The sequence below is a fragment of the Oncorhynchus clarkii genome, chromosome 5 (assembly GCF_045791955.1).
Source record: "Oncorhynchus clarkii lewisi isolate Uvic-CL-2024 chromosome 5, UVic_Ocla_1.0, whole genome shotgun sequence".
NCBI classification, from domain to species: Eukaryota; Metazoa; Chordata; class Actinopteri; order Salmoniformes; family Salmonidae; genus Oncorhynchus; species Oncorhynchus clarkii.
This window is the reverse complement of record NC_092151.1, coordinates 34,845,728-34,873,102: the sequence shown is the minus strand read 5'-3', so window position 1 is coordinate 34,873,102 and position 27,375 is coordinate 34,845,728. Positions and strand designations below refer to the sequence as shown.

General features: G+C 41.4%; 2 protein-coding genes across 4 annotated transcripts in view; both read left to right on the top strand.

Moving 5' to 3' along the window:
- LOC139409965 (PHD finger protein 24-like) overlaps positions 1 to 6,510 on the top strand; it is a 29,994-nt gene extending 23,484 nt beyond the window's left edge. The window contains exons 6-9 of one of the 2 annotated variants that reach the window (XM_071155380.1): positions 1,928 to 2,094; positions 3,509 to 3,541; positions 4,456 to 4,536; positions 4,625 to 6,510. In XM_071155380.1, coding sequence (XP_071011481.1) covers positions 1,928 to 2,094; positions 3,509 to 3,541; positions 4,456 to 4,536; positions 4,625 to 4,721 — 378 coding nt within the window. In that variant the 3' untranslated portion in view covers positions 4,722 to 6,510. The remainder of the gene's footprint in view (positions 1 to 1,927; positions 2,095 to 3,508; positions 3,542 to 4,455; positions 4,537 to 4,624) is intronic. The other variant, XM_071155381.1, reaches the window with a different exon arrangement.
- Positions 6,511 to 11,572: 5,062 nt separating this feature from the next.
- LOC139408689 (protein kinase, AMP-activated, beta 1 non-catalytic subunit, a) lies at positions 11,573 to 25,261 on the top strand. Of its 2 annotated transcripts, none has more exons than XM_071152904.1 (8): positions 11,573 to 11,704; positions 17,143 to 17,302; positions 18,178 to 18,344; positions 23,250 to 23,343; positions 23,514 to 23,628; positions 23,821 to 23,954; positions 24,087 to 24,155; positions 24,327 to 25,261. In XM_071152904.1, the coding sequence occupies exons 2-8, from the start codon at positions 17,174 to 17,176 to the stop codon at positions 24,402 to 24,404; spliced, it is 786 nt and encodes a 261-aa protein (XP_071009005.1). In that variant the 5' UTR covers positions 11,573 to 11,704; positions 17,143 to 17,173; the 3' UTR covers positions 24,405 to 25,261. The 2 variants fall into 2 exon arrangements, with proteins under 2 accessions (XP_071009005.1, XP_071009004.1); XM_071152903.1 differs by having other exon boundaries at positions 23,514 to 23,640.
- The last annotated feature ends 2,114 nt before the right edge of the window (positions 25,262 to 27,375 follow it).

Genomic DNA, 27,375 nt, shown 5'->3' with positions numbered 1-27,375 from the left:
CCACACTACTTTGCCAATACTTTGCTGCACCATCTGCTGATTGTGCTTCTCTCTATCTCTCTCTGTTTTTTAAAATGTAATGAGTAATATCTATGTAGGCTGAATTAGGAATTTACATGGCCAGCTAATTGTTATATAAACTCAGCAAAAAAAGAAACTTCCTCTCACTGTCAACTGCATTTATTTTTAGCAAACTTAACATTGTGTATACGCTTGTTTATTCCATGTGTAACTCTGTGTTGTTTCTGTCGCACTGCTTTGCTTTATCTTGGCCAGGTCACAGTTGTAAATGCGAACTTGTTCTCAACTAGCTTACCTGGTTAAATAAAGATGAAATAAAATTTAAAAATGTGTAAATCTATATATGAACATAACAAGATTCAACAACCGAGACAAACTGAACAAGTTCCACAGACATGTGACTAACAGAAATGGATGTGTCCCTGAACAAAGGCAGGGTCAAAATCAAAAGTAACAGTCAGTATCTGGTGTGGCCACCAGCTGCATTAAGTACTGCAGTGCATCTCCTCCTCATGAACTGCACCAGATTTGCCAGTTCTTGCTGTGAGATGTTACCCCACTCTTCCACTAAGGCACCTGCAAGTTCCCGGACATTTCTGAGGGGAATGGCCCTAGCCCTCACCCTCCGATCCAATAGGTCCCAGACGTGCTCAATGGGATTGAGATCAGGGCACTTTGCTGGCCATGGTAGAACACTGACATTCCTGTCTTGCAGGACATCACGCACAGAGCGAGCAGTATGGCTGGTGGCATTGTCATGCTGGAGGGTCATGTTAGGATGAGCCTGCAGGAAGGGTACCACATGAGGGAGGAGGATGTCTTCCCTGTAACGCGCAGCGTTGAGATTGCCTGCAATGACAACAAGCTCAGTCCGATGATGCTGTGACACACTGCCCCAGACCATGACGATCCCGCTCCGGAGTACAGGTCTCAGTGTAATGCTCATTCCTTCTACAATAAACGCGAATTTGACCATCACCCCTGGTGAGACAAAACTGCGACTTGTTAGTGAAGAGCACTTTTTGCCAGTCCTGTCTGGTCCAGCGACGGTGGGTTTGTGCCCATAGGTGACGTTGTTGCCGGTGATGTCTGGTAAGGCCTACAAGCCCTTAGCACTGATGGAGGGATTGTGCGTTCCTGGTGTAACTCGGGCAGTTGTTGCCATCCTGTACCTGTCCTGCAAGTGTGATGTTCGGATGTACTGATCCTGTGCAGGTGTTGTTACACGTGGTCTGCCACTGCGAAGACGATCAGCTGTCCGTCCTGTCTCCCTGTATGCACTGTCTTTAGGCGTCTCACAGTACGGACATTGCAATTTATTGCCCTGGCCACATCTGCAGTCCTCCTGCCCCCTTGCAGCATGCATAAGGTGAGCAGGGACCCTGGGCATCTTTCTTTTGGTGTTTTTCAGAGTCGGTAGAAAGGCCTCTTCAGTGTCCAAAGTTTTCATTACTGTGATCTTAATTACCTATAGTCTGTAAGCTGTTAGAGTCTTGACCGTTCCACAGGTGCATGTTCTTTAATTGTTTATGATTCATTGAACAAGCATGGGAAACAGTGTTTAAACCCTTTACAATGAAGATCTGTGAAGTTATTTAGATTTTTACGAATTATCTTTTGAAGAGAGGGTCCTGAAAAAAGGACGTTTCTTTTTTTGCTGAGTTTATGTTTGTCATATTTCTGCTGTTGGGAAGAATAGGATGTTATGCATTAAAATATGTTGGTAGGACAAGGCTATGTATGTTTGTGCACATGGTCACTGATTATGTTAACTATAGGTTAATGAGGCAATAAAAATGTGATTAAAATGAAAGGGCATTTATTTGACTAAAATGGCCCACTGTTTTCATGAGACTGGACTAAATCTAAAAAAAGAGAGCCAAAATTAACACTGCCTTGTTCCCAGAACTCGTTGGTGCGTCTGTTGAGCGCTAAGGAGAGAGACCACGTGCGGTCAGTGTTTGTGGGTTTGGACCTGGATAAAGATGGTGTGGTCACGGGAGCAGAGACCCGCTGGGCCCAGCAGTCCTGGTTTCAGAAGTTCAGCAAGGAGTCCCAGTCCTGCAACGTGAGGTGAGCAAAACGCTGGTGAGACTGAGCTCATGGAGATGAAGTTGAATAGTTCATTCAATGTCTGTCACAGACTCGCAGTCAGGCGCTCCTACTCAATGTGACCCATTTCTATCCGCCTCATACTCTACAACAGGGAACATCAACTAAATTCAGCTGCGGGATGATATTTTCATAATTACAAATATTTTGTAGACTGCAAATTGACTGCAAGAAGCCCAAACGGATACAATTTTGTACTAAAACATAATACTTTAAAACCTTGCTTAAGTTAGTATACAATCAAATACAGTATCTCTCTATTATGCGTGGGAATACTTGAACAGATTTCCGAAGCTCCCTTGGAGCTGATTTTACTGGTGTTTTCAGTCTTTTATGTCCAACAATAAAACAATTAAAATCTATGAGAATTGAAGGCCGCCAGTTAGGGAACCCTGCTCTACAAACGAAGAACTAATATTAGTTTTTTTCATGGTGTGAGATGCTGCAAATTGACTGTGCCTGTGAGAGCTGTGAACTAAAGCTGACTGCTGGGGTTTCATCTGAATTTTCTCACATTGCTGTAGATGCCTCAACTTTTAATCATATTTCAGTGCCAACAGCACAGTCTGCATTGTTGACAAATGCCCATCCTGTCTTTGAAGAACACTCAGTGGGGTCCATTTTGTTGTTGCTGGCTGTGGCTGCCATTTCACTTTGCAAGAATGTTCGAGCCACAATAAACTCCACCGGTTCAGTTTTGGTTAGATGCAACAGGTTGTCAGTTGCTATTGACTGGGGTAACAGAGGTACAGGTGCTTGTTGTGATGTTACCCTTGTACTGCTGGTGATAAGCCCTGGCTCTTCTCCATCTCAGTGGTCGGGCCTGCCGCAGGCTCATCAGTGAGCTTGGGATCGCTCTCGACATGGTCCTCTTTTTTATTTTTTGGTGTGCTCTTGGCAGTGCCCAGCCATTTTTGGATGTCCATGCTAATAAACGCTTAGCCAACCACCTATAATTATTCAGCTTGTCACTACCAAAACGTAACGAAGCTAGTATCTACTAGCTAGGTTATTATTAGCTGTCTTCAAAAATGAACAACTTTTTTTTTCGCCTGTGAGGAAAGAAACCCCACCCTGGGATCCGATGAGCTTCCTTAACAAGGTAATGGTGGTACCTTATGACATAACCAGGCCCGGCTTTGCTACCTTGTAGAGCTGGCCCTGTTCAGGGCTGCTCTGAGCTGTATGAAATAATTTACCTAAGCTAGCTTTATTTCTATAACTCACCTTTCTTCATCTCAGTGTTGGTCTCACTGTGATCTAGACCTTCTCTCTGATACCAATTAATTCACAATAAGTGTGTGCATGCATGCACTACCCTGTGTTACCCTCCTTCATTGTTATATGTCATGTAATGCCATTCCATCCTTCACAGACTCTTTGGATTGTGTTCTCCTGTGAATTGTGGGTAAGTGACACAGCACGGCATGGGTTATACGTATCTTTCTTCTCTTCGGCACATCCAAGCCCTCAATCCACAAGTAATCTCACACAACCTATTCCCTTTTGACATTCCACCCATCATTTCACTCCCCCACCCACCAAGGCCAGGATAAAGTCCACCTGAGGAATAATGAAATCACAGATCAAACAATACAGGTGGTAGCTATAAAGTTGAAAGAACAATTGAGATGTCTATCCTATACTCCAAGAGTCCTTCCTATGATGATTCCCTGTTGGTTAGATAAGATCGATTCAGTCCTCTCATTAGAAAGATCAAAAGATAGGCTTTTGTTTTTCTGTGAGAAGCTCTAGAAGGCTTCACTTGTCAGTTTTGAGGACACAGGGGGCTAAGTTGACGTGAGAGGGTCTACGCCCAGAACTGAGAATGCATTCTAATTCACCTCTTAGGTCAGGAGCTGCTGTTTTCTTTTTCATTTTTTAATTTTTATTTTTTTTTACAGCTTTTGCATAGAGCTTACTTATAGTATATTATAGACATCATTTTAAGCCGGAGAATGTATAATGTAAACATAATATTAAGCCAGAGAGTGCGAGAAGATTGAGGATGTAACCAAGTGTTCAAGTATTAAGCTTTCATAGAGGTTCACAAAGCAGACCTTGAACCTTTCTCTATTGTTAATAATTCATGAGTTTGGCTGTGGCCTGGAAGAGAGTCGTTTGGTCTCAGTAACCCACTGAGACATTCTCAGTGGGAATGTGGTTTTGCACTATATTTGCACCTGACCTCTTCACAGCTGAAACAAAATACTTTTTGAAAGAAAAGGGTGTCTTGTCCTTGGCAGACATGTTGGAAACTCAATGCCACCAATTGTAGTGTATAGTGATACAATATTTCTGTTTGTGTGTTTCCTGAGGCAGTATTAGCCACGTTGGCCCCATATCTGAGAGCAGTCCAGCCAGCTCCAGCAGTGAGAGAAGCAGTCAGAAAGATGACAACAGGTATGTACTAAATATAATTGTGTGTTTGCAGTAAGCAAGCCTCAGTTTAGAGGAGTTGGCTCCCTAACCTCTCTGTTCCCATCACCAGACCAGTGAGCTGGGAAGACTTCCTGAGGGAGAGTGCCATCTACATCCTGGCTGCACGGCCCAACAGCTTGGCCATGCACATCCGCCTACCACTATAGCCCACGAGACCTCACCCTGCCTGGGAGAGCATATACCATGGCACTATAGGGGACAAACCTGAGCAAATAGAGGAATACTGCACCACTAAGAGACTGGACAGAACAAGCCATCAACAGATCTCCTGTTTCACACCACCGATCAACGACCCACTGACAACCACCGATCGACAACCACCGATCAACGACCCACTGACACCACCGATCAACGACCCACTGACACCACCGATCAACGACCCACTGACACCACCGATCAACAACCCACTGACACCAACGACCCACTGACACCACCGATCAACGACCCACTGACACAACCGATCAATGACCCACTGACACCAACGACCCACTGACACCAACGACCCACTGACACCACCGATCAACGACCCACTGACACCACCGATCAACGACCCACTGAAAACAACATTCAATGACCTACAAGTACTTACTGACAGTAAAATGACAACACAAGCTGACAACCCACTTGTTATAGACACTCATGAAACACTAAGGATAAAAAGGCAACGGGCCATTTTCACACACAAGCCAACAATTCAGTGGTGCTTTGAAGGCTTGGGGTTTCCCGGGAGGCTCACTTTTCCCTAAATCAGTGCTTCCCAACTCCCGGTTCTTGATTTCTCCCAACGGCACACATTTGTGTTGTTGCCCCGGACAAATTAAATCAGATGTTTTTGTCAAGGTCTTCATGATTAGTTGACAAGTAAAATCAGATGTGTTTGTCTGGGGCCACAACACAAATATGTACCTTTTGGTGTACTTGAGGACCGGAGTTGGGGAAACTAAATGATTACTTTATACATTCCATTTGTCATGGTACAGTCTAAGACACCTTTTGTGTGATCAATTTTGAATTGGATAAGAATTACATTGATAGCATAAGACTATCACATAACCTGCTATTGGTTCAAGCATCTTAATTGGATCATCTTCTGTATTGTATCATAATTGTTGAAAGTAAAATAGTATCTCTGTCATTGAGGGAGATTTTGAAGCCCCTTCAAATCTTGGTTGATGAACGGATAGACTTCTGTGTTAAGACTGACAGTGCAACTGCTTCCTGATCAGCACATGTACCAAACAGGAATGAAAGCTATGTGCATACGTAATATTATATATCGAGACATATGCCATATAAGTATAATAACATATATTATTATGCATTTAAAACACTGTATTTATTCAACCCTCCATTATTACACTCACTTGTTTAAGATCCATGTGTTATCTTTAAGCGAAGACTATGATGAAGGTTGTGAATTTGTTGTTGTATTGGACACTAATCCAGTAGCTGGGCCTGTTCATTCACCTATAAGTATATTTGCTCCTGTACTGTAGTAGCCTTCTACAACCACTGCACATGACAAAGTGGAATACTCTGCTGCTGCCATTCTAATATTTTATTTGAACACTGAAATGTAGAATTGTACAGCTTTTGAGGGTTATTTCTTGGAATTGAAATCATGCATTTAAAAGGGATTTCCGTAGGATGAGTGAGGTTGGAGCCCACACATTCGGCCTTCATGATACTTGCAGTAGCATTGCTTCAGACTCGACTTGTACATTAACTGTGAAATGTATTGGCTTTATGGAGTGGCATTACAGTTTGGGTTAGTTAGGGGAACATGTTGATACATTTTGCCAGGTGCTACAGTATATAATGTTTATGCTCATGTAATGAAGGTCTAATGTCTGGTACTTGAAAGCTAAGATGGTAAAGGCTGGGGAAAATGTGACAGTGCTGAAATAAATGCATGGCATTAACCCTCCTAATGGGCTCTATGTATTACGTGTTTCTTTGCTAAGTGTCCAATGCTCAGGGAACAAACGTTAGTGTCTTTACTAGATTCCATTTGCTCTATCAAGATAAATGTAAACGTGAAAAACTGTAAATAAATTCCAAGAGTACTATATAGATAGTGACTAACCATTGTGTCCTAAGCAGCTCACTGGAGTGTTGTTGAGTGGAGTGGCTCATTGAAACCCCTCAGGTGTTCATGTGGCGCCAGTAAGCGTGAAAGGCACAGAGTGATCCACATTATTCCTGGCTTGGTGGTTTTCTAAGAAGCCCTACCTTGCATTGGGAGTAAAATGGTTACTGCGAGTGGTTACTGCCACCAACACCACTGAACACTATCCCCGGGAGTTTGTCAAGACTGCAAGACTGTTCTTCTGAAAAATAAAGATTGGATCCATCTCTAAATGGAGTTTTAAGCTTGTGTATATTTTCTTAGATGAGCGTTTATAACGCTTTCATAACAGATTAAGTGATGATATTCTGTTTATTGGCCGCTCCGAAGAAACTCAACTAATCTATGTGAGAATGTTGTTAATTGACTACAGCTCACCATAGTGCCCTCCAAGCTCATCACTAAATTAAGGACCCTGGGATTAAATGGCTCCCTCTGCAACTGGATCCTGGACTTCCAGGCGGGCCGCCCCCAAGTGATAAGGGTAGGCAACAACACAAACACCACGCTGACCCTCAACACTGTGGCCCCTCAGGGGTGCATGCTTAGTCCCCTCTTGTACCCCCTGTTCACCAACCACTCCAACAACACCATTAAGTTTGGCGACACAACACAACGGCAGTAGGCCTACCACCGATGACAATGAGACCTACAGGGAGAGGGTCAGAGACCCATCAACATCGACAGGGCTGTAGTGGAGCAGGTTGAGAGATTCAAGTTCATCTGTGGCCATATCACTAAGGAATAATCATGCTCCATACAGACCAACACAGTCGTAAAGAGGGCATGACAATGCCTCTTCCCACTCAGGAGGCTGAAAAGATTCAGCATGGGCCCTCAGATCCTCAAAACGTTGTAAAGCTGCACCATTGAGAGCATCTTGACTGGCTACATTACCGCTTGGTATGGCAACTTGCATCACTGTGGCCGAGCACGCTGCCATCCAGGACAGGACTTCTATACCAAGCGGTGTCAGAACAAGGCCATAATAATTGTCAGACTCCAGCCACCCAATTCATACTGTTCTCTCTGCTACCGCACGGCAAGCGGTACCGATGTACCAAGTCTGGAACCAACAGGACCCTGAACAGCTTCTACCCCCAAGCCATAAGACTGCTAAATAGTTAGCCCGGGGAACTATTTTGCACAAACTCTTTTTACTTATCACGCTGCTGTTATTGTTTATCTATCCTGTTGGTTAGTCACTTTATCCCTACCTATATGTACATACAGTTGAAATCAGAAGTTTACATACACTTAGGTTGGAGTTATTAAAACTCATTTTCAACCACTCCACAAATTTCTTGTTAACAAACTATAGTTTTGGCAAGTTTTTGCACTTTGTGCATAACACAAGTAATTTTTCCAACAATTGTTTACAGACAGATTATTTGACTTATAATTCACTGTATCACAATTCAAGTGGGTCAGAGGTTTACATACACTAAGATGACTTGGAAAATTCTAATTCTAAGACAGCTTGGAAAATTCCAGAAAATGATGTCATGGCTTTAGAAGCTTCTGATAGGCTAATTGACATCATTTGAGTCAATTGGAGGTGTACCTGTGGATGTATTTCATGGCCTACCTTAAAACTCAGTGCCTCTTCGCTTGACATCATGGGAAAATCAGAAGAAATCAGCCAAGACCTCAGAAAAAAATTGTAGACCTCCACAAGTCTGGTTCATCCTTGGGAGCAATTTCCAAACGCATGAAGGTACCACGTTCATCTGTACAAACAATAGCATGCAAGTATAAACACCATGGGACCACGCAGCCGTCATACCGCTCAGGAAGGAGACGCGTTCTGTCTCCTAGAGATGAACGTACTTGGGTGCGAAAAGTGCAAATTAATCCCAGAACTACAAAGGACCTTGTGAAGATGCTGGAGGAAACAGGTATAAAAGTCTCTATATCCACAGTAAAACAAGTCCTATATTGACATAACCTGAAAGGCAGCTCAGCAAGGAAGAAGCCATTGCTCCAAAACCACCATAAAAAAGCCAGACTACGGTTTGCAACTGCACATGGGGACAAAGATGATTATTTTTGGAGAAATGTCCTCTGGTCTGATGAAACAAAAATCGAACTGTTTGGCATTAATGACCATTGTTATGTTTGGAGAAGAAAGGGGGAGGATTGCAAGCCGAAGAACACCATCCCAACCGTGAAGCACGGGGGGTATCATGTTGTGGGTGTGCTTTGCTGCAGGAGGGACTGGTGCACTTCACAAAATAGATGGCGTCATGAGGCAGGAAGACATCTGAAACATCAGTCAGGAAGTTAAAGCTTGGTCGCAAATGGATCTTCTAAATGGACAATGACCCCAAGCATACTTCCAAAGTTGTGGGAAAATGGCTTAAGAACAACAAAGTCAAGGTATTGGAGTGGCCATCACAAAGCCCTGACCTCAATCCTATGGAAAATTTGTGGGCAGAACTGACTCAGTTACACCATCTCTGTCAGGAGGAATGGGCCAAAATTAACCCAACTTATTGTGGGAAGCTTGTGGAAGGCTACCCGAAATGTTTAACTTGGGTCAAACTATTTAAAGGCAATGTTACCAAATACTAATTGAGTGTATGTAAACTTCTGACCCACTGGGGATGTGATGAAATAAATAAAAGCTGAAATAGAGTGATTTATCTACTATTATTCTGACATTTCACATTCTTAAAATAAGGCGGTGATCCTAACTGACCTAATACAGGGAATTTTTACTAGGATTAAATGTCAAGAATTGTGAAAAACTGAGTTTAAATGTATTTGGCTAAGGTGAATGTAAACTTCAGAGTTCAACTGTATCTACCTTAATTACCTCACACCTCTGCACATCGACTTGGTACTGGTACCCTGTGCATATAGCCACGTTATTGTTACTCATTATACATTCCTCATGTTATTATTTTTCTATTATTTAAAATTTATATATATATATCTTGGCATTGTTGGGAAAGGCTGGTAAGTAAGCATTTCCACAATTTTTTACAAAGTGTGACAAATACAATTTCATTTGAAGTTGAATTTGATTTAGCCTTTGTCTCAAAAATAACTCACAGCACTGCTATTCTTTACAACAGCAATGATCCACTCAGTGACAGCAGGGTCAGGGCCCATTCAAGCGAGAGTGTGTCTATGCAGAGTCTCTTGTGTGACTGAATGAAGGTCAGTGTAAATCAATGTGAAGGGTAACAAACGTCCCACTGAGCTCAGAGGAAGGACTGCTGACTGGCCTGGCCTCTAGGGGCATGCTGTGCCGTGTGATTGACAGACAGGGCACCACAGGGATGCTGGACCATCAACACCATCCTGCTCCCAGCTAGAAAGTAAAGCTCATTATTTGACTAAAAGGCATTCGGGTGAAGGAAGATTGAATTCTAAACATGGGGCCATGTTACTTTAATATAATGATTATGTTTTTAGATAGCTTGGTAATAATTAGCCTCCTACTGTCTGTGGGCATCACAACCCAGCATCCCTTTGAACAGCACTTTGATCCGAGACCTCATTATGAGCCACAGCAAAGGGCACAGGCTCCCTGTGCGGTAGCAAGCAAAACTGGAGGGTATCCGTATGTTTGTGAGGATGCCTTATGTACTGTATATGTGTACCTGACCTATGCATGAGAGAGAGAGAGAGAGAGTGTGTACGTGTCTGTCTTGATAAGTGCATTTATTAGAAAAAAATGTTCACCTTTATTTAACTAGGTAGGCCAGTTGAGAACAAGTTCTCATTTACAACTGCGACCTATCCAAGATAAGGCAAAGCAGTGGGACAAAAGCAACAACACAGAGTTACACATAAACAAAGGTACAGTCAATAACACAAAAGAAAAATCTATGTACAGTGTGTGCAAATGTAGAAGAGTAGGCAATAAATAGGCCCTAGAGGTGAAAATAAATACAATTTAGCATTAATACTGGAGTGATAGATGTGCAGATGATGATGTGCAAGTAGAGATATTGGGGTGCAAAAGAGCAAGAGGGTGTGCTATTTACAGATTGGCTGTGTACAGGTACAGTGATTGGTAAGCTGCTCAGACAGCTGATGCTTAAAGTTCGAGAGGGAGATATAAGACTCCAGCTCCAGAGATATGTGTAACTGTGTATAATGAGTGTGTCTGTTTATGAGTGGATGAGTGTGTGTATCACAGGTGGCTGATGGCACCTTAATTGGGGATGATGGGCTCATAGTAATGACTGGAATGGAATGCTATGGACTGGTATCAAACGCATCTAACATGGTTTCCATGCGTTTGATACCATTCCATTCTCTCCAGTTCAGGCATCATTATGAGACATCCTCCCCTCACTAGCCTTCTGTTTGTGTATTATGGAGGGAGGCTGGAAAGGGAGTAATTTGTACTGGCATATAGGACATGCAGAAGGTGAGGATAAAACAGTGACAGAATAATCTGCAGTCTCCTCTGTAGCTCTCCTCACACTCAGACGGACTGAAGATAGGGACCCATCAGACAGTGCAGCCAGAGCTATTTCACAAGCTGCTGAGAGCTGTAGGGTGTTGGAAAAACCATATCAGAAGTTTCTAAGCAAGTGACCATTCTTGTTTGTTTGACTGGCCGTCATCATGATTGTAAAGTTGACTTGAAAGACCTCCATGAAAAACACAAGGACTACTAGTTTCACTTTCAGCACAGGGATTATACATTGTTATGTTACTGTAGATATACACAAGGGAAATGTTTGAAATAATGTCTAAATAATGCTTAAATAATGAGTGTTTAGCTAGGATGGTTATAACTTTTATGTCCTCGAAATCTAGCTTTCCCTGCTGGACTGAGCCTTGATAGCCCATTAAAGGTCGACACTTCCACCAGGTGGTAAGAAAGTGAAACTGCATGCGCTCTCTGACCGTCAAGAAAGAAGAGAGGCGGGGCGCTCTGGAATGATGAGGAAGGTTGTGTTGTCAACAACAGAACGTGGGAAAATTGTCAAATAAAAGACGAGCATTTTAGTGGTGTAAACTGACATCAATTCTAAGGTATGGTTTTCAATATTCATATTTCCTTCTCAGTTTGTGGTTCTTGTCAACGTTAAATCAGATATAGCTAGCTGTTTACTTTAGCTCGCTAGCTAGTAACTATAGCATCCTATGATCCATCGGTTGCAGCAGCTCGAAAAGAGCTTGCCCGATTTCCTACACAGCATGCATCTATTATCTGTTCCCGGTAAAACATTTAATATCCGACCATGTGGAAAAGTTTTACCCCAGGGACGCACACACAAATTATTTGACATAGATACTAAACATTGCTTGGTAACGTAAAGCGAACGTTAGCTAATGTTTTTAGCTAGCTACGTTAACACAGCACCCTAACCAGGGATACTAAACTGTCCGGTGTTTCCAGGTGTCTAGTATGAAATATAACCAATAATTAATTACAATACGAGTTAAATAATTTTCCTTCCAAAAAACAAATTGCAATTATGTAGCGTATCTGGGCCCTGTTGCGGATGTATTTTCGTTGTTTAAAATAGTAGAATATAAAGAGTGTTTAAATTATCTCAAAACAATTTATCCATTCACCTGCAAGTAACGTTAAGGGTTATAAAAAGCGTCATTCCCGTATTGTTTACTGCGTTTCCCGGAATTGGAAGTTGATCCATTGATCAAAAAAACGTCAGCCTGTTTTAAAGGTGAACTATGCAGAAACAAACAGGAAGCGGCAAAGCGAGGCTCCACTTGATGGAAAATCTGTCTCCCTCAAGCAGTTGGTGTTTTTTCGCCCACCAAGCAAGGAGTTTTTGTATAGAGATCAATGTGATTGTTGAATTTGATCAACAACAAAAAAACGAATGGTTTATTTGCTATTTATATTGGAATGGGGCTGTTTGGGGGGGAGATAAAAGCATCTTGTCAGTATAGCCATCATTTTTGGGCAGAAATCGCTCTGGCATTTCCTGGTTGCTAAATTTCTAATCATTTGCCTGATTTTGGTGTATGTGACAAAACAAGCATAGAGAATGTAGAGAATCATTGTACCATCTAAACTACTGTGAAATATATTTTCAATAACTGAAAATATAGTATTTAGAACGTGAAGCATAGACATAGTTCACATAGGACATATCTACCACTTCTTAGACTGTCTTTCAAGGAGAATGAGAGGCTTATAACTCACATTTTCTATGTGAATTTGGTAGGGTTGCCTAAAAAGTTAGATATTGCAGCTTAAAGTAACTGTCCAGTGAAAACATTGTAACACTACAAAATGTGGAAAAAGTCAAGGGGTGTGAACATTTTTTGAAGGCACTGAAGCTAGTTATCATTATGAATTAAATACATTTTATTTCAATCACTTTTTGATAGCACCCCTTTTTATTTGAACGAAACCTTTCCAATTTTAGAAATGCTCAGAAAGCGATTTTTTTGGGGGACCTGAATGCCAAAACGTTCAATGGATAAAGCTGCCCAGTTGACCTATTTTGCATACCCCACCATACATACATACATCCATGTCACTGCAAAAATCACATTTGAGATTTATATAATTTAAAAGCTTACAAACGGGGTTGTCAAACTATTTAATATATATATGTGTGTGTGTGTGTGTGTGTGTGTATATATTAGATGTTGACCGATTAATCGGAATGGCCAATTTAATTAGGGACGATTTCAACAATTTTATATATACCTTTATTTAACTAGGCAAGTCAGTTAAGAACACATTCTTATTTTCAATGACGGCCTAGGAATGGTGGCTTAACTTCCTTGTTCAGGGGCAGAAGGACAGATTTTCATCTTGTCAGCTCGGGGGATCCAATCTTGCAACCTTACAGTTAACTAGTCCAACGGTCTAACCACCTGCCTCTCATTGCACTCCACGAGGAGCCTGCCTGTTATGCGAATGCAGTAGAATCCAAGGTAAGTTGCTAGCTAGCATTAAACTTAATCAATCATAATCACTAACTACACATGGTTGATGATATTACTCGTTTATCTAGCGTGTCCTGCGTTGCATATAATCAATGCAACGCTGGGGGATGATTTAACAAAAGCACATCTGGGAAAAAAAAAACAATTGTTGGACGACTGTACCTAACCATAAACACCAATGCCTTTCTTAAAATCAATACACAGAAGTATACATTTTTAGACCTGCATATTTAGCTAAAAGAAATCCAGGTTAGCAGGCAATATTAACCAGGTGAAATTGTGTCATTTCTCTTGCGTTCATTGCACGCAGAGTCAGGGTATATGCAACAGTTTGGGCAGCCTGGCTCATTGCGAACTAATTTGCCAGAATTGTACGTAATTATTACATAACGTTGAAGGTTTTGCAATGTAACAAGAATATTTAGACTTAGGGATGCCACCCGTTAGATATAATACCGAACGGTTCTGTATTTCACTAAAATAATAAACGTGTTGTTTTCGAAATGAGTGTTTCTGGATTCGACCATATTAATGACCAAAGGCTCATATTTCTGTGTGTTATGTTATAATTAAGTCTATGATTTGATAGAGCAGTCTGACTGAGCGATGGTAGGCAGCAGCAGGCTCGTAAGCATTCATTCAAACAGCACTTTTGTGCGTTTTGCCAGCAGCTCTTCGCAAGCACAGCGCTGTTTCTGACTTCAAGCCTATCAGCCTAATGGCTGGTGTAACCGATGTGAAATGGCTAGCTAGTTAGCTGGGTGTGCGCTAATAGCGTTTCAAACGTCACTCGCTCTGAGACTTGGAGTAGTTATTCCCCTTGCTCTGCAAGGGCCGCGGCTTTTGTGGTGCCATGGGTAACGCTGCTTCGAGTTTTGCTGTTGTCGATGTGTTTTTGGTTTGAGCCCAGGGGCGAGGAGAGGGACGGAAGCTATACTGTTACACTGGCAATACTATAGTGCCTATAAGAACATCCAATAGTCAAAGGTACAGTGCCTTGCGAAAGTATTCGGCCCCCTTGAACTTTGCGACCTTTTGCCACATTTCAGGCTTCAAACATAAAGATATAAAACTGTATTTTTTTGTGAAGAATCAACAACAAGTGGGACACAATCATGAAGTGGAACGACATTTATTGGATATTTCAAACTTTTTTAAAAAAACAAAAACTGAAAAATTGGGCGTGCAAAATTATTCAGCCCCTTTACTTTCAGTGCAGCAAACTCTCTCCAGAAGTTCAGTGAGGATCTCTGAATGATCCAATGTTGACCTAAATGACTAATGATGATAAATACAATCCACCTGTGTGTAATCAAGTCTCCGTATAAATGCACCTGCACTGTGATAGTCTCAGAGGTCCGTCAAAAGCGCAGAGAGCATCATGAAGAACAAATAACACACCAGGCAGGTCCGAGATACTGTTGTGAAGAAGTTTTTAAAGCCGGATTTGGATACAAAAATATTTCCCAAGCTTTAAACATCCCAAGGAGCACTGTGCAAGCGATAATATTGAAATGGAAGGAGTATCAGACCACTGCAAATCTACCAAGACCTGGCCGTCCCTCTAAACTTTCAGCTCATACAAGGAGAAGACTGATCAGAGATGCAGCCAAGAGGCCCATGATCACTCTGGATGAACTGCAGAGATCTACAGCTGAGGTGGGAGACTGTCCATAGGACAACAATCGTATATTGCACAAATCTGGCCTTTATGGAAGAGTGGCAAGAAGAAAGCCATTTCTTAAAGATATCCATAAAAAGTGTCGTTTAAAGTTTGCCACAAGCCACCTGGGAGACACACCAAACATGTGGAAGAAGGTGCTCTGGTCAGATGAAACCAAAATTGAACTTTTTGACAACAATGCAAAACGTTATGTTTGGCGTAAAAGCAACACAGCTGAACACACCATCCTCACTGTCAAACATGGTGGTGGCAGCATCATGGTTTGGGCCTGCTTTTCTTCAGCAGGGACAGGGAAGATTGTTAAAATTGATGGGAAGATGGATGGAGCCAAATACAGGACCATTCTGGAAGAAAACCTGATGGAGTCTGCAAAAGACCTGAGACTGGGACGGAGATTTGTCTTCCAACAAGACAATGATCCAAAACATAAAGCAAAATCTACAATGGAATGGTTCAAAAATAAACATATCCAGGTGTTAGAATGGCCAAGTCAAAGTCCAGACCTGAATCCAATCGAGAATCTGTGGAAAGAACTGAAAACTGCTGTTCACAAATGCTCTCCATCCAACCTCACTGAGCTCGAGCTGTTTTGCAAGGAGGAATGGGAAAAAATGTCAGTCTCTCGATGTGCAAAACTGATAGAGACATACCCCAAGCGACTTACAGCTGTAATCGCAGCAAAAGGTGGCGCTACAAAGTATTAACTTAAAGGGGCTGAATAATTTTGCACGCCCAATTTTTCAGTTTTTGATTTGTTAAAAAAGTTTGAAATATCCAATAAATGTCGTTCCACTTCATGATTGTGTCCCACTTGTTGTTGATTCTTCACAAAAAAATACAGTTTTATATCTTTATGTTTGAAGCCTGAAATGTGGCAAAAGGTCGCAAAGTTCAAGGGGGCCGAATACTTTCGTAAGGCACTGTATGTATATACACAGTGCATTCGGAAAGTATTCAGACCACTTGGCTTTTTCCACATTTTGTTACATTACAGCCTTATTCTGAAATGGATAAAGAAAATAAAAAAAATACTCATCAATCTACACTCAATACCCCATAATGACAAAGCAAAAACAGGTTTTTAGAAATGTTTGCAATTTTATTAAATATAAAAAACAGAAATACCTTGTTTACATAAGTATTCAGACCCTTTGCTATGAAACTTGAAATTGTGCTCAGGTGAATCCTGTTTCCATTGATCACCCTTGAGATGTTTCTACAATTTAATTGAAGTCCACCTGTGGTAAAATTCAACTGATTGGACATGATTTGGAAAGGCACACACCTGTCTATATAAGGTCCCACAATTGACAGTGCATGTCAGAGCAAAAACCAAACCATGAGGTCGAAGGAATTGTCCGTAAAGCTCCGAGACAGAATTGTGCCGAGTCACATATTTGGGGAAGGGTACCATCATTATTAAATGGAAGAAGTTTGGAGCCACCAAGACTCTTCCTAGAGGTGACCGCTTGGCCAAACAGCAATCGGGGGAGAAAGGCCTTGGTCATGAAGGTGACCAAGAACCCGATGGTCACTCTGACATTGAATCATAGAAATATAGATCATAGAATAGACATGACCATTTAAGTTGACATTCGCCGGCACCTTTATCTCCTGAATGTTTTGGCATTCATGTCCAAAAATAATCTTTCTGACCACTTCTTCCACGGGAAAACATGTATGCAAAGTTTTGTTTAAATTAAAAGGGATACTGTGAAAAAATGATTAAATTCAAATGCATTTACCCTACGCATAGTCATTGGATGTGCCCACGTTCTCTGTCCATGATGTCCCTTATTGATTTTAGTTTATTTTACTGTTCCATTAGTTTAAGCAATTTTCCAACCTTTGTCCACAGTGATTTTGGCTTATTGACACAGCAGGGGACCATGGGGAACACTAACACCGGTATGGGTACGGGACACAGGCGAGACAGCCGTGCCAAGGAGGGCGACAGGCCTAAAATCCTCATGGACAGTCCAGAGGATGCTGATATGTTCCATGGAGAGGACATCAAGGTCAGTTTTACAGGAGTGAACCTCTGTAATTATGTAGGGTGTCCAACCACTCTGCCCCAGAGAAAATGTGCTTTGGTGATAAAATGTAACTTCCTTATGTTTATAAAATACATTTTACCAAGACAAATATGATTATTCATGTTATGAATTGTTCAAGTGGGGTCGTTCTCTATCATTAACATTCTATCCAAAAAGATAACCTAATACATCCGATAATAAGCACCGAGCTCTGTTGACAGTGGTGCAGGTTTCTCGTAATAACTGTTGAGGTTTTTACATTTTGTGGTCGTCAACTTCAAATTTATTTCAGTGGGTCTTAAAAAGCTAATTGAGCATGACATGAGCTGAATGAAATGTAAAAGGCTTTGAAAATAAAAAGCTGGGTATGAGCTCAGTGCTCTGTTGACATTTCACAGAGATACGCTTGTTTTTGTGAGAAATATTCTAAAAAGAACGTGAATCTTAAAAGAAAATACTACATATCATGTGTCCTATCCATCTTACCTTTATTGTTTTGTGTCCTGTGGATTGTCAGGTAGACAGTAGCCTTAATTCTTGCACAGAATCCCGCCTAGCTGACTTGATGCCATTTTTCCAGATTTATTACCACTTATTTTCTCTGTCCTCCATTTAGTCACCCTGTAGGATGCCAAACTAATTCTGTCTGTCCTTCAAGGGTAAAAACTTCAATAACTTTTGAATGGATTAAGATGGAGACATTAGGTTTGGACCATTGGTTTTCTTAGAGGATTGTCTACAGTATTAACGTAGTATTTTACCCCTTGGTCAAAACACACACAGAGAGACTCATCTCTCCCTCTTCCCATTTCTCACACACACAGAGACTCATCTCTCCCTCTTCCCTTGTCTCCTAGGCTCCACTAGAGAAAGAGGAGTACCTTGCATGGCGGCAGGACCTGGAGGCTGATAAAGGGCCCACACTGGACCGCCCCACTGTGTTCCGCTGGACTGGAAGCGGAAAGGAGGTCTTTCTGTCCGGTTCCTTCAACAACTGGGCCAACAAGATTCCCCTAACCAGGAGGTGGGTTAGCAGCCATGAGAAGGGCATCATACTTATAACATTATCGTTGACCTGCCTTTGGTGCAATTCACACAGTGTTGTGAGTGAGTATACACTGAATGTACGAAACATTAGGAACACCTGCTCTTTCCATGACATCGACTGACCAGGTGAAAGCTATGATCCCTTATTGATGTCACCTGTAAAATCCACTTCAATCAGTGTAGATGAAGACTGGTTATAGAAGGATTTTTAAGGCTTGAGACAATTGAGACATGGATTGTGTATGTGTGCCATTCAGAGGGTGAATGGGCAAGACAAAAGATTTAAGTGCCTTTGAACAGGGTATGTTAGTAGGTGCAAGGCGCACTGGTTTTATTCTGTCAAGAACTGGAACACTGCTGGGTTTTTCACGCTCAACAGTTTCCTGTGTTTATCAAGAATGGTCCACCACCCAAAGGACATCCAGCCAACTTGACAGAACTGTGGGATGCATTGGAGTCAACATGGGCCAGTATCCCTGTGGAACACTTTCGACACCTTGTAAAAGGGGGTGTAACTCAATATTAGGAAGGTGTTCTTAATGTTTTATACACTCAGTGTATACTGTATGTATGCCCTTACTGTTTATTTAAATTTTATTTTAGGGGGGTAGATCAGCTTTAAAATTGCAGATAGATTGTGGTCGGGTGATTGTGGAGGCCAGTTCATTGTATGCAGCATTCCATCACTCTCCTTCTTGGTCAAATAGCCCTTACACAGCCTGGAGGTGTGTTGGAATATTGTCCTGTTGAAAAACAAATGATAGTCCCACTAAGCGCAAACCAGATGGGATGGTGTATCGCTGTAGAATTCTGTGGTAGCCATGCTGGTTAAGTGTGCCTTGAATTCTAAATAAATCATGACAGTGTCACCAGCAAAGCACCCCCACACCATCACACCTCCTCCATGCTTCACGGTGGGAACCACACATGCAGAGATCATCCATTCACCTACTCTGCGACTCACAAAGAGACAGCGGTTGGAACCAGAAATCTCAAATCAGACCAAAGGACAGATTTCCACCGGTCTAATGTCCATTGCTCGTGTTTCTTGGCCCAAGAAATTATCTTCTTATTGGTGTCCTTTAATATTGGTTTCTTAGCAGTGTCGTGTCTTTACTATCATTAAATGAAGACTTTTAGTTTTTATCAAAGATTCCCTGTAATTATTATTACGCGGTTAAACTGATTAATCAGTAACTGTAATTATCGAGGAAGTCGGGGCACCAAGGAAAATATTCAGATTACAAAGTTATAATTTTCTAATATAACTTTTCAGATATTTTCATATCTTATCAATAGTCTTCTCATTAATTATTTATTTATTTTACCTCACGTTAGTCTCATTCCAAACGTCGGAATTTGTTGGTTATCTGCACGAACCCAGTCTTCACTATGAGTCATCCATACATCAATTGTCTTAAATAATTTATTTATTAACTAACTAAACAATCACAGAAATGCATAAACAAACAAACAAAGTAAATATGGTTACAAGAAATGATAGGGGAATATACGAAAGGGAAGTGGGGGTCGACTGAGAAGACAACACACAGTTGATCATTGAAATGCTAATCCTTTGCACATGAACGCTCACTCATTCGGGAACAATTGCAATCAATATATATATTTACGCTCAGGGTGTCGTCGGGATCTCTGCTGAAAAGTTAGTTTCTGTTGGAGAGTTTCCGTCCTCTCTCTCTCTCTCTCTCTCTCTCTCTCTCTCTCTCTCTCTGTCGTGGTTAGAGGGGATAGTTCAGAGTGACATTCATTCATGTTGTTGTAGAATGGATGTTTCGGCGGTTGTCGTTCTTCGCGTTCAATGATACCAAATTCCTAGCTGCAGACTAGTAATTAATATCAAAGACTTATTCTTATTCTGTCGGTATCGATAGTCTAAGAGTTTAACCACGTGGTATGGTTAAAAGATTCAGCAATGGTCTGCAAACTTTGTTCTCTCGTAATGGAGAAAAACATGGTCTCGTGAGAACTTCTCAAAGTTGGGGTTTTATTCAGGAGTTGCAGAAAAGGGCCTGTCCCAGGATGCCCGACCCTAACTGGGCTCATGGACGGTCCTCTGATTTAGTTAAACTCAAAAGGGAATTGGAGTTTCCTTCATTAAAAAGTCCAAAATCAAGGGCCTTCCGGGTGGCGCAGTGGTTAAGGGCGCTGTACTGCAGCGCCAGCTGTGCCATCAGAGTCCTGGGTTCGCGCCCAGGCTCTGTCGTAACCGGCCGCGACCGGGAGGTCCGTGGGGCGACGCACAATTGGCCTAGCGTCGCCCGGGTTCGGGAGGGCTTGGTCGGTAGGGGTGTCCTTGTCTCATCGCACACCAGCGACTCCTGTGGCGGGCTGGGCGCAGTGTACGCTAGCCAAGGTGGCCAGGTGCACGGTGTTTCCTCCGGCGCATTGGTGCGGCTGGCTTCCGGGTTGGATGTGCGCTGTGTTAAAGAAGCAGCGGCTTGGTTGGTTGTGTATCGGAGGACGCATGACTTTCAACCTTCGTCTCTCCCGAGCCCGTACGGGAGTTGTAGCGATGAGACAAGATAGTAGCTACTACAACAATTGGATACTACGAAATTGGGGAGAAAAAGGGGTAAAATTCAAAAAATAAAAATTAAAATTTTTTAAAAAAAAGTCCAAAATCACATTACACAATTTTACAAATAGTATCATCCTCACTCATTCATCTTATACAACAATTAGATGTAAACCTGTAAATCTGAGGCTATTATATAAACAGCATTATGGTAATGTGGCCACACCGTCTCTCATGAGTTTTTCAAACTTGTACCAAATGGACCAGTTCGTAGTTGGATTCTTCACCGATCTTTTATACCTTCTCCAGAACATAAATGTTGTTTGGACCTCAAGTTCTGTGAGGTGGAAGAAATTCCTTTGTTCTCTATGAAACTTCACTCTGTCTCTATACTGTGTGGCCATGGGGCAGGATCTTCCTGGAATTTACGACCTCTCTGACCACAGCAGCCTAGTTGTAGGAGGCAGGGAGGGGGGGATGGGGCTTGCTGTACCCAAAGAGGGCAACGTCATGACAGCAGCAATTAGACCATGAAGGCCTGATTCACGCTGTCTCCTCTGAACAGTTGATGTTGAGATGTGTCTGTTACTTGAACTCTGTGAAGCATTTATTACCTCTGCAGCAGAGGTAACTCTGGGTCTCCCATTCCTGTGGTAGTCCTCATGAGAGCCAGTTTCATTATAGCGCTTGATGGTTTTTGCGACTCAACTTGCAGGAACTTTAAAAGTTCTTTGAATTTTCCAGATTGAATGACCATGTCTTAAAGTAATGATGGACTGTTGTTTCTCTTTGCTTATTTGAGCTGTTCTTTCCATAATATGGACTTGGTCTTTTACCAAATAGGGCTATCTTCTGTATACCACCGCTAACTTGTCACAACACAACTGATTGGATCAAATATTTCACAAATTAACTTTAACAAGGCACACCTGTTAATTGAAATGCATTTCAGGTGACTACCTGAAATGGTTGAGAGAATGCCAAGAGTGCAAAGCTGTCATCAAGGCAAAGGGTGGCTACTTTTTAAGAATCGGTTTCAGAGGAAGGCCCAAAAAATGTCCAGACTCCAACCACCCTAGTCATAGACTGTTCTCTCTGCTACCGCACGGCAAGTCTTGGTCCAAAAGACTCCTTAACAGCTCCTACCCCCAAGCCATATGACTCCTGAACAGCTAATCAAATGGCTATCTGGACTATTTGCATTGTCGTCGTCCCCCCACCCACACCCCGATTTTTATGCTGCTGCTACTCTCTGTTTATTATCCATGCATATTCACTTTACCTCTACCTACATGTACATATTACCTCAACTACCCAGACTAACCGGTGCCCCTCACATTGACTCAGTACCGGTACCCCCTGTATGTAGCCTTGCTGCTGTTATCTTATTGTTGGTCCTTAATTATTTTATACATTTACTTCAGTTTATTTTAGTAAATACTTAACCAAAAATGCAGTTACGGATTTTTTTTTTAAGGGCTTGTAAGTAAGCATTTCACTGTAAGGTGTAATGTGACAAATACAATTTGATTTGAATTCTTCTGCCATACCTGAGACCAAAAACAAGCTACATATGGACAGTACCAAAACATATGATCTGATGATTCTGTCTATTCGCGGCAAAATCTTCAGAGCTGGGATGGTTGTATCCCCCATATATATATATAACATTATATATGTTGCAAGAGTTTTGTCAAATCATTTAAATTGAATAACTCTTAGGTTTTGAAACCGGCATCCTTTTGTGTATCAGTTCATGAACCATGTGCCATGGAATCAGTGCGTCGAAAATCTCTTCCCAACTATTTTGCCATCTATACAACACAGCTGTCAATTCTTTGGTCCTTTAATGAAACTGGTATACATTTTATTTATCACAGTTTTCTTTAACCAATTATGGTCTTTAATTCAGGGCCGACAAACAAGTTCGTTACTTTCTCCCCCTTTCACTTTCCTCCTCCATTTTTGTGGTAATGTTGCAATCAGTTGGTTGTAATTTTGGACAGAGCAGGCATTTCCATTTTAAAAAAAATATGAATTAATATATTAATATATTTGAGTTTAACTATAATATTTGTTGTAATATTTGTTCTGTCTTTTCTGGTGGATTAAACTGAAATTGCACCCAACTTTCTATGGCTTGTTCTAAAAATAGTGATATTTTGGAAATTATTTCATTTTCAAACAAGTGATTCTTGAACACTGGGTGAGCCATTCTTACCTATCTGATAGAGAACCAGCTTTTGTATGAATGAAGACCTTTAGTGAGAGGTATAATGCTTTAATATTTAATCATTTCTGCCCCCGAATTCATAACGCTTAATATTAGTTTGTTCTCTATTTCAGTCAGAACAACTTTGTGGCAATTGTGGATCTGCCTGAAGGGGAGCATCAGTATAAGTTCTATGTGGACGGCACGTGGACCCATGACCCAGCTGAGGTGAGCAGCGTGTTTTGGGGACCAGAACGACCTCTGTTTTACATGTTGTAATGGCTTTATAGGAACAACTGTCTCCTCAGCTATTTACACAGGCATATGGGAGTGAATGACTGGAACAGATTTGATGTTTATGAGTTCTCTGTTTGATTGCTGGTTTTGTGGTCCTCCAGCCTGTTGTAACCAACCAGCTAGGCACAGTCAACAATGTCATCCAAGTGAAGAAGACTGACTTTGAGGTGTTTGATGCACTTATGGTGGACTCACAGAAATGCTCTGATATGTCAGGTCAGTGTCAAGGTCAGTATCCATAACGTGTTCATCCATTCAAGTTATGCTACTGTATTGGAAAATGTCTCCATGGTGTTAGAAAGTTACATTTCAACTTGCAATAGCAAAATATTAACTAGATAAATCTTGGTGTTCGCTCTCCCATTGTATTTATTAACTTGCCCCTCCTCCCATCTGTTTGTGAGTTAGACCTGTCTAGCTCTCCTCCCGGACCATACCATCAGGACCCTTACACACCCAAGCAGGAAGAAAAGTTCAAGTCTCCGCCCATTCTCCCACCTCACTTGCTACAGGTCATCCTAAACAAGGACACAGGAATCTCTGTGAGTACAAGACGCTAACAACTGAATCTAAACCCTCGTGGGAATACCAATGATGAAGACATGAGAGCTATTCATGTAATTGACAGTAATGTGTATGCACTGGAGTAAGATGTATTCTCTCTCCCTCTTCAGTGTGACCCTGCATTGCTCCCAGAACCCAATCATGTCATGCTCAATCACCTCTACGCCTTGTCCATCAAGGTAAGACCACAGGGAGATCAGAAAGATTAAATCAAAGCCATGGAGCCTTAGTAGATTGATTCAACGTCTGCAAGAGGTAACAGAAGGACTCCTAGAAGAGTTACTTTTGGAGAGGTGAAGGTAAATGTCAAGTATGTGCTAATGGAGTTGTATATTTCTCTCTCCTCTTAGGATGGTGTGATGGTGCTTAGTGCGACTCATCGCTACAAGAAGAAGTATGTCACCACCCTGCTGTATAAGCCGATCTGACCAGAGGTCTATGGCGTCTCTGCCTTTGCACCGCAGACACCACAGCTTCTCACAGCACAGCCTCCAGCATTACACCTGTACATATCTCAGTTTAGAGTTATTTCTATCACCCCAATCTTCCTCAGTCTGCCTTTCCTCTTGTTCAATGACTGCCATCCCATTTGCTGATCACCAACCTTGCTTTGTTATAGACATAGAGGAGTACTAGGTAGCAGAATAGTTACGCATAGGAAGGATAGAGACGTTTTAGGGGTGGTGGTGAATTCTGACTGATAATACGTAAGGGTTGTGTTGTGACCTGTGCTTAATGACAGGAGGTCCCTTCATCAGACAAGAACAGGAAATAGTATAACAGGAGTAGTAGGTAAGATGCAGTATCATGGAAAACCATACAGTGTTTGATTTTGGACGGATGCCCCAGTGTTGCTGTACAGTAGTAATAATCATGGATTTTGCCAGTGGAGTTTTTTTCCTGCCAATTTTATTGTGATTTTCTCTTCAGCCTCTGTTACTTGCCATTTGGCCAGTGTGCCTGGCCTTTGTATCATTATGCTTCACCAGCTATATCCATTTGCGTATCAGTGCACATGTTTTATTTAAATAGTAGTAAGTTAAGTAATCATTAGATAGTGCTGTGTATATTTTCTAAATGACTATATATGGTCTAAAACACCTCCCCTACATGTGAATCCAAGGGACCAACTCAGTGCGGTGACAGACAAGCAGAGTTGGAGATGGATTAATGAGGCTTGAAGCTCCTTTGACATCCTTGTTAATGTAACCCTCTTGGACCATGTTGTGTACATTTTTCTTCTTTGTTTCCAGATTTCTATCCCAATAAAGATAATTGATTTTTATAGCATTCTTATTGTGTGGTATCTCTGAAATAAAGGGTCTACCAGTATGGATAGGAATACAACTCTTGTAGATGGGCGTAGCCCCTTGACTATCAATTTGAGTGTCACATATGGGAGATCTAATCTAAATGTATTCCTCCCCTTTGTTTGATCTGATTTCCACAGTATTCGTTGAACCAAAATATTGTGAATCTATTGAAGTGTTATACTAGTATTCTTTCATGTTCAAGTAATAGGTAACATTTTGTTGAGGCATGGCCCTATTAATCCTAGGGGAAGGAGCCAGATGGCATTCTAAAAGTGTGAAGATAGCAATATGTCAGCGGGAAAAAATGATCTTCCTCAATGCAATATGAACATTTCTTTCCTGGACATGTTTTGGGGTGAAAAGGATAGAGACCTTGAGAGTCATTGCAGGAGTACACACAGCCCTAATTTCCAGACACATATTTCTCACCATGTCTTTCCCCATACAACCACAACATATGTTTAATCTACATGAGTATAAATGTGTGATTTTGATGTATTGTTGCATCAACTTTAAAAAAACAGCATTTGGACAACTAGTAATGTGACTCTTTTTGGTTTGCCCTGAGCTCAATTGCAGTGAAAGTTGTCATATGTTTCCAAACACTCACCCAATTGGTGGAAATTCAACAGTGTTACCTTGTCTTCTTATCTAGTAGTGTGTCTGTTCGTTGTGTCATGCCATGTTATCTCAAAGCTATTCTGGGAACACATCCGCCTGAGTCTGGGACACTATAAAGTCACTAAAACTACTGTACTGTATCTCGTACATTACTTTTTGAATAAATGTATATGAATCAAATCAAATTTGATTGGTCGCATACACATATTTAGCAGATGTTATTGCGGGTGTAGTGAAATACTTGTGTTCCTAGCTCCAACAGCGCAGAAAAATCTAACAATACACAGAAATCTAAAAAGTAAAATAATGGAATGAAGAAATATTAGGATGAGCAATGTCGGAGTCCAGAGTGTGTGTGTGTGTATATATATATATATATATATATATATATATATATATATACACACATACAGTTGGAGTCATTCTTTAGACTAGTGGAGCATCTGGTGCATCATCATTTGTGGGTTCGATTAAAGGCTCAAAATGGCCAGAAACAAAGAACTTTCTTCTGAAACTCATCCGTCTATTCTTGTTCTGTGAAATGAAGGCTATTCCATGCGAGAAATTGCCAAGAAACTGAAGATCTCGTACAACGCTGTGTTCTACTCCCTTCAGAGAACAGCGCAAACTGGCTCTAACCAGAATAGAAAGATGAGTGGGAGGACAAGTATATTAGAGTGTCTAGTTTGAGAAACAGACACCTCACAAGTCCTCACCTGGCAGCTTCATTAAATAGTACTCGCAAAACAAAACAGTCTCAATGTCAACAGTGAAGAGGCGAATCTGGGATGCTGGCCTTCTAGGCAGAGTTGCAAAGAAAAAGACACATTTCAGACTGGCCAACAAAAAGAAAAGATTAAGATGGGCAGAAGAACACAGACACTGGACAGAGGAACTATTCACTGTTGACATTGAAACTGGTGTTTTGTAGATTTCTATTGGTCTAATGACCATTGCTTGTGTTTCTTGGCCCAAGAAAGTCTATTATTCTCATTTGTGTCCTTTAGTAGTGGTTTCTTTGCAGCAATTTGACCATGGAGGCCTGATTCACACTGTCTCCTCTAAACAGTTGATGTTAAGATGTGTCTGTTACTTGAACTCTGTGAATAATTTATTTGGGCTGCAATCTGAGGTGCAGTTAACTCTAATTAACTTATCCTCTGCAGCAGAGGTAACTCTGGGTCTTCCTTTCCTGTGGCGGTTCTGAGAGCCAATTTCATCATAGCGCTTGATGGTTTTTGCGACTGCACTTGAAGAAACTTTCAAAGTTCTTTAAATTTTCCGGATTGACTGACCTTCATATCTTAAAGTAATGATGGACTGTCATTTCTCTTAGCTTATTTGAGACAAGACAAGCTCAGTTGTGCCTGTCTGGACTGGACTGTATGTTCTCCTGCGATCTCAGGTGCGGCTGGAAGTAAGGAACCCCAATCGCTCTGCGTAAGAGCGTCTGCTAAATGACTAA